Source organism: Pollicipes pollicipes, unplaced genomic scaffold (assembly GCF_011947565.3).
Source record: "Pollicipes pollicipes isolate AB1234 unplaced genomic scaffold, Ppol_2.1 Scaffold_7261;HRSCAF=8764_pilon_pilon_pilon, whole genome shotgun sequence".
In the NCBI taxonomy this organism is placed as follows: domain Eukaryota; kingdom Metazoa; phylum Arthropoda; class Thecostraca; order Pollicipedomorpha; family Pollicipedidae; genus Pollicipes; species Pollicipes pollicipes.
In genome coordinates this window covers 50,180,367-50,188,164 of record NW_023597054.1, presented here as the reverse complement: position 1 = coordinate 50,188,164, position 7,798 = coordinate 50,180,367, and the positions used below count along the sequence as shown (strand labels likewise).

The window sequence follows — 7,798 nt, the reverse complement described above, 5'->3', positions numbered from 1 at the left end:
TCGGAAAAACAAGGACCACTAGCTGTCTAAAATCGACACGCCACTCTAAAGATGTTCAGTGCCCTGTGCCTAAATGCAGTTTTAATCATCCCAGGTCAGGTCAGGATTGCGTCACGACCGACAGCCGGCAGGTAACGTTACTTTGTCGACCCCGTTTCATGTGCACACCGCCACTTCGGGACGATGAATTACCTATGACTCCTGGCGTGTCATTGGGTCCAACTGATTTAATAGAAACAAAACTCGGATGATCCTCCAGTTCACTTAATAATGACGTCAAGAGTTCACATCTGATACAAATTGCTGCGGCACGGTTCCCAAGCTCGTTTAATAATCGTGGGCGCTCTATTGGGACCCGGGTGGGCTGACATCATTCATAGTTTGTACTAAGGTTTCATGATGGACAAAACCAAGCCTGGGCCACCTCAGGCCACGTCGGCGTGATGTCGCATGACAGACGCTGGAAGCTGTTTTCAGTTTTGGAGCCTGCTGCATGTGCCCATGCATGCTGATTACATCGTCATGTCATCCTGGGTCGAAATACCTTGCAACGAGACGCGGCGAGTACCTACCGCAAAATTCAAACGTACACAGGGAAAGGGCTTCATGAGCTTCTCACTAAAGTTGTTCCACAAAATGAGCTCACTGAGAATGAGACTACGCCTACATTATTCGAGTACATCACCTTGGAAGCTCAAAATAAATGGTTTACCAGTGGTTTATTTCATCAAAGTGGAGTTCGGGTACGTCTCAGCGCATCCCGTATGAAATGTCCAGTTGACACAATGTGAGTGCACAGTTCATGAAGCGCATGCAGGCTCACGAAGAGAAGCTGCAATATTCTGATATGACTTAACTTGGGGGAGTATAATGCGTAAGTCACAAGTGCAGATGTGATCGGAGGCAGTGCACAGCTAAAAACACAATTACCGGTGGGTAATTGTGCGCATGTGCAGCAGGCAGAATGTAAGCATGTATTTTCTGTTCTGATTTCAGTGCCTACAAACTGCGCTACAATTTGGTCGTGCCGCCGCGACAAGTGTAAAGGAATGCACACCATTAATGCGGGACGGTATGATCTAGGGCCATATGTCAACCTTTAAAGGGAATGTTCCACATTTGAAAAAGTAGAAGACTGTTCTGGACAACAAAACTCGTCTATTCAGTAAACATCCTTCTAGGTACGTCAATACTTGATAGCGTCATGGAGCGTTTGTATGATGTTAAAGTGCTGCCAAGATGGCAGTGCGAAATTGCAACCCTACCACTAACTCGCAGTACCTCAAACCCCCGAGAGGTGGACTTATCGGTGCTGGAGGTGTTAACTGAACCAAAGACCGCCTTATACTCGCGTTTTAACCCTTTCTCGTGGTATTCTTGCGCATATATCCGTGGGTTTAAGACATTTACTTCCACACACAAATCTTCAAGTTATTTGATCATGTCTTATTTCCATAATAGCTAGGAGCCATGCCCAACTATTTATATTATGTAACACAACACCTGATTCGTGATTTAAACTTGCACAGCCCGCTCAACATAGATTGAGAGCCAATCGACGTCCATTTGAACTGGAAATCGTGTTCACCTACGGCGGATATGAACGGCTCATCGATTATATTCTTCTTGGCCTTGAACGCCGCATGGTCAAGTGTGGGAGTATTTGAATGACGTTTATATGACGTCATGAACTGGATGTCTTGCGTGACGTCTATTGCGTTTTATCTCTGTATAACGTGCTTAAAATGCTCTACAGATCTTAACGGGCGTGTAGCTCAGAAACAACACGGTGCTAGGCCTTAAGAAGGGCAGGGCTGCGAGCTGCACCAAAGGATCTTAAAAATGACTATTGCAATTCAAAACATTAAAAAATGTATAAAAATTCCTTAAAAATCAGCACGATCGGTCGTTTCGCTGAAGTGGTATTCAGTAGGTTGTTCCCCAGTAGGGGTATGACTGAAGCAATACATAGTTAGTTACGAAAAGCACAGGAACTGATTTACCAACTGCTTAATTTGACAGCTTTTTAGTCACGTTAGGTATGCCAGCATACAGTACCAAACAGGTGTATATCGCATGGCTTTGGAGTGTATGTGTAGTGAATAATATCCAAGGCTGGCTGCGACACGGGACCACACAAATGATTACAATTTTAAAATCACAATAATCTTGACCAAGAAAAAATCAATGCTTGAAAAATTGTGATATCAAAGTTTTGCCTTCAATCTAACGCCAATAATGACTATTTGCAAGCCATGCTGCAAAAGGTCCATATCTTGACATTACGTTTCGACGACCCGCTTATTACACATTCAGAGAAGATGGCAGGCAACGTAAACAAAAACTTCGGACGGCCGACGAAATGTGGACCAGGCGTCCACGTGCCAAGAGGAGAGCATCTATGGAGCCTCGGGGCATGTTCAGCTATCTGTCCGTCTGCAGCAGCAACGAGCATCAATCGATGTGTTCAGACTTCAGCGCGAAGACAAACAGAGGCTGCGTAACAGCAGACGACCAAAGGCCTGCTGGCTCCAAACATCAATCACATGCACAAAACCCAAGCACCGATAGAAATACCGTGCATCAACCGATATTTCAGAGCAACTAAACGTCAATACCAGACGGCTGTCGCGGAAACGGGTCACCGCCCCCGCACAAACAGGACGCGATGAATATTTCAGCGGCATGCCGGGCGTAGGTAGGGGGCGGCAGGCATGGAGAGTATGCTGGATCACGACTAGCCGGCGGCGATGACGGGTCGGCCTGCAGTGACACGACCAGGCCACAAAACACAGCCCTCAACCCGTCAGAGCCGGGCTTCGCCGGCTGCACGGGACCGGCAGCCCGCCGGAGCTGCTGGGCGCCCACTCGGACGAGACCGACAGAGCCGCGGTTTTGGCGACTGACGGGACCGGCCGTGTACCGGAGATGGAGTACCAACGTCGTCACAGGGCGCAGATGGCCTCTGTCGGACTAGCACGTCGCCCATCACCACCGCGGCAGTTTGGCTGCATGGCGCCGGTGTCTGAGGGCAGCGGCTGGCGGCGGGCGCGCCGGCCGCAGGTCGATACCGACGCGCCGGTAGTCCCGCCGGCGCCCAGAGCCGGCCCGCCGGGCATTCCAGCCGGCCGCCGCCCTCCCGACCGCACGTGCCGGCGCGCTCCTCCGCCGTCCCCTGCTCAGCCCAGCGCAGCTCTCCCAGCCGCCGTCCGTCCATCCAGCATGTCTCAGGTGAGCGAGCGCGTGGAGGGAGGGCCAGCCGCCGGCGGCCGCGGCGAGCTACAACCAGCCGACGTCCGTCCGTCCAGCCATGTCTCAGGTGAGCGAACGCGTGGATGGAGGGCCAGAAGCCGGGCGACCGCGGCGAGCTGCACCAGCCGCCGTCCGTCCGTCCGTCCAGCATGTCTCAGGTGAGCGAGCGCGTGGAGGGAGGGCCAGCCGCCGGCGGCCGCGGCGAGCCACACCAGCCGACGTCCGTCCGTCCAGCATGTCTCAGGTGAGTGAACGCGTGGATGGAGGGCCAGAAGCCGGCGACCGCAGCGAGCTGCACCAGCCGCCGTCCGTCCGTCAAGCATGTCTCAGGTGAGCGAGCGCGTGGAGGGAGGGCCAGCCGCCGGCGGCCGCGGCGAGCTACACCAGCCGACGTCCGAGCCGCCGGCGGTCATCGCACAGCCGCTGCCAGGATTGCCCGACATGCCGATCAGTGTTTTAGTTGGCTTGGTTGGGCTCGGACGCTACTCGTCGCAGAGCTTCGCGAATAGTTTGGGACTTTGCAACACCGCAAAAATGGACGTCATTTAACCACAACAAAAGCGGAAACATTCGCCAACAGGTGGCATGGCAGTGTCTGCTGCAAATAATTTCGTTAGTTCACCGGAAGCAATTTCGGGCGGCGTTCTGCACCGTCGGCCGCAGCTTCCCAGCGCCGCCAGCCACCATGAGAACCCGCTGGAGCCTCAGCTGGCCGCGGGCCCCGGTTCTCGGTTCCCAGCCCCTCTGTCGGCGGCGACCGGCTCACGCCAACCGACCCGGGGCGTCGCCCAGACGGGGGTCACCGAGTGGCGAGGGAGCGCGACCTGGCACGATCGGCAGCCCGGCGCCGGCCAGACGTGGCGCGATCAATGGGGCGGTGTGGGCCGCTCTTACCCACCGTGTGACCCGGGGCCGCTGCTAGAGGGCACGACTTGGGACCGGTACCGGACGGAAGCCAGACAAGTGCAGTACGCGGGCGGGCAGCGGGAGAATGGCTTCCACGGGTCCAACAAGCTCTGCCCGGATGGTCGAGACCTGGCGTCCTGACCTGACCCGAGACCTGGCGTTGACGTCTGTCCGGACGTAACATGAATGGTGCCGATGTTCTTTTGAGGAACAGGAACACGTGCGTTCGCAGCGGCACCCAAGCGTCCACTGCGCTGGCTTAAACCTCAGCCAGCTTAGAGGAGATTTTGCTCTCTGTCTGACGTAGGATTCCATTGTCAGCAGAGTAATGTCGACACATTTCGAAGCCGTCGCTGTAACTCGGTAGAGCGTTGGATGTTGCGAACCAGTGTGCAGCAGACCTATGAAATCGCTGACAGACCTATGAGCACGCATGTGACAGACCTATGGGCACGCATGTGACAGGCCTATGGGACAGCGTGTGACAGGTCTATGGGACCGCGTGTAACAGGTCTTTGTGATGACATGTGACGGTTCTATGAAATGGCGTGTGACAGGCCTATGTGATCGCGTGTAGCTGGCCTATGGGATTGCGTGTGACATATCTATGGGATCGTGTGTAACAAGCCTTTCGGATCGCGTGTAACAGGCCTATGTGATGGCGTGTGACAGGCCTTTGGGATGGCGTGTGACAGGCCTATGTGATGGCGTGTGACAGATCTATGGGATGGCGTCCAAAGACCAAGGCTTATGGCCCGTAACTAACGACCCATTGGCAACCAGCAAAGAGTCAGAAACGGGCGCGACCGTGCCACGGCATTACAGGGCACATTGTAATGAGATAAACTGTTCAGGTGTGACGGGCCTGCGGGTATCACAATAACCTATTCCAAGGCATGGCTCAGATTCGAACACAATCGCTGGCGAAAAGTAGCGTGAAATACCAATACGAAAAATGCCACGGATCACTTGCGGAGGTCCTGCGGCGGTCCTGTCTTTGTGGTTATTCCTTACGTCAACCACATCAAACGCGGTGACGTTGGGGTGATCAGCTACCCACTCTGGATGCGACCACCCATCTCACGGGTGTGCCTCCCTCCGCCGTGTGCGGTGTGCCCCCTCCCCATCGCTGACCGACGGTGTCCGGTAACCACCCTCTCGAAGGTGTGTCTCCCGGCCCTGTAGCCGCTGGCCGACGGTGTCCGGTAACCGCCCTCTCGAAGGTATGTCTCCCGGCCCTGTGGCCGCTGGCCGGCGGTGTCCGGTAACCGCCCTCTCGAAGGTGTGTCTCCCGGCCCTGTGGCCGCTGGCCGGCGGTGTCGGTAACCACCCTCTCGGAGGTGTGTCTCCCGGCCCTGTGGCCGCTGGCCGGCGGTGTCCGGTAACCGCCCTCTCGAAGGTGTGTCTCCCGGCCCTGTGGCCGCTGGCCGGCGGTGTCGGTAACCACCCTCTCGGAGGTGTGTCTCCCGGCCCTGTGGCCGCTGGCCGGCGGTGTCCGGTAACCACCCTCTCGAAGGTGTGTCCCCCGGCCCTGTGGTCGCTGGCCGGGAGTGTCTGGTGATCACCCTCCCGAAGACGTCTCCCACCCCTGTGCGCGGTGTGACCCTCACCGCTGGCCGGCAGCGTCTGGTGACCACGCCCCCGGAGACGTCTCCCTCCCCTATGCGCATGTGACCTCTACTGGTGCTCGACAGTTCTGGTGACCACCCTCCCGGAGACGTCTTCTTCCCCTGTGCGCGGTGTGACCCTCACCGCTGGCCGGCAGTGCGCCCACTCTGCGGACGTGCAGCCGTGCCGCCGGCGGTATAGACGCCTCGGCGCGCCTGTCAGGGGTGCGGCCACCAGGACGAGAACTGGCTCTGTCTCCACTGCTATAAGGTGAGACGCCACGTGATCGGCCACGAGGCGCGCGGCGCGACTCCTGTCGCTGTCTGTGAACCATGCGCCTGCTCTGGAGTCACAAAGTGATATGAATTTGAGGTGGGCACACTATCAGGTGCTACAAGGTGGCTCAGTCGATAGCAGAGCCGACCCCGCACTAGGCTCTGTTTCCGCTCGGCTGGCGGTGACTGCGCTGAGGCATAGCTTAGGCTGTTGGCAATAAATACATAAATAAATTTTAAAAAAACGTGAAAATTCGCGTAACCTTTCTCATGCGCTTATACGACGGACAAAAGACGAGCTGACATCAGATATCGCGTGGGTTTGTGAAGGAATAGAAGTCTGTGCCATTTGAGCTAATCTGAACCTGGTCGAGTATATGGAGGGATGGCAGCACGCACCAAGACCTGTCGGCCGTGGCTGATCGATCGAAGCAAAGCGATAGAACAGTGAAAGCACAACGCCATGTTGCTAAAGACTTTCGCATCAGCGGTCGGTCCTCTACTTACACGGGACCTGCTTACCTCCTCGCCGTCCCCCCCCCCCCCATCCCGGGCCTAGCTGGGTGTACGGCCCGGGTCACGCTTCTGGTTGGCGAACCGATCCTGGTCCAGCACCTGGCCATTAAGTCACGGGTACGTGTATTGATCTGACGTCAAGGACGTTCGGTGGCAGGGGTGTGGGAAGGCGAGTGGGGGCCGCGCAGCTGGCTGTGGGCTGCGTTTCGGTCGGCTCCCAGGCCCCGTAGAATCCCTCAGGAGTCAGCACGTGTAGCGGAATGACGTTCGACTTTGGGGATTCGGGGACCGTGGCGGGGCGCCGCAGCGAAGCAGGTTTTCCGTCTTCCTCGCCCTCGACGGAGGGGGGGGGGGGGGGGGGGGAGGCGTGGACGCCGCCGCCGCCGCTGCTGCTGACGTGCCGAATGTGCCCCTCCGGCCTCAGACGCGGTGCTTGAGGCGCTCGATAGCGCACGGACGCGACAGGGCCACGTGACGCGACGCCAACCCACTCCCACACGTCCCACGACAGTCGTGTGCAGTGGCGAGCTTTGAGCTCGACATGCTGTGCGGCAGGTGCTGTGCAGCCGCTTCGCCAAGGAGCACATGATCAAGCACAGCACGGAGGCCAACCACCACGTGGTGCTCAGCCTGGCCGACCTCTCCACTTGGTGCTACGGCTGCGACTCGTACGTCGACAACGACAAGACGCAGGCGGCCAAGGACGCGGCGCACGCCAGCAAGTTCGGCAAGTAGACTCGGCGGCGGCTGGGGACCGTCGGCCGCGGCCCAAGCGCGCGGCGCGGGACCAAGGCGGCGCGACCAGGTCCTGCCTCCCCATCTGCTATTCGCTGCGCTGTTATTGCTTGCACTGACGTGTCAAGGATAAAAATTGCCTCGTGAGCCCGGCACTGCGGCTCGCTGGACTAGCTGCATGCGATGTGGCTGTGAATGTAAGGGAGGCATTTACGGATTGTCTGCTTGAGGAAACACGTGTTCCTCACGATGTTTGTGTCCGCCACCGAGATTCGACATACATGTGAAGAGATATCACCAAAATGCACTGGCTTTGAACAATACACACGATAACCAGCTGAAAGGAAAAGAACGTAAATCGTTTTTCACAACTAGCGGAAAGCGGAAACAAGGAAAGATGCATAAGAACCGGTTGAGGCGCATGTAAGAGAGGAAACGACCGGCATTCACCCTCGACGGGGAAAGCATTCTAGAACCCTCTAACGCATCTGCACACAATGTTCCCC

At 56.9% G+C, this 7,798-nt stretch overlaps 1 protein-coding gene and 1 long non-coding RNA gene across 2 annotated transcripts in view; one reads left to right on the top strand and one right to left on the bottom strand.

Moving 5' to 3' along the window:
• The first annotated feature begins 3,134 nt into the window (after positions 1-3,134).
• Positions 3,135-7,640, top strand: LOC119112974 (uncharacterized). Its single transcript, XR_005095809.1, has 3 exons — positions 3,135-3,231; positions 5,924-6,036; positions 7,113-7,640. It is a non-coding gene; the product is annotated as an uncharacterized LOC119112974 (long non-coding RNA).
• Positions 7,641-7,657: 17 nt separating this feature from the next.
• Positions 7,658-7,798, bottom strand: part of LOC119111583 (synaptic vesicular amine transporter-like) — a 33,977-nt gene continuing 33,836 nt past the window's right edge. Inside the window, exon 8 of the mRNA XM_037235393.1 lies at positions 7,658-7,663. Within this exon, the coding sequence (XP_037091288.1) occupies positions 7,658-7,663 (6 nt within the window). The remainder of the gene's footprint in view (positions 7,664-7,798) is intronic.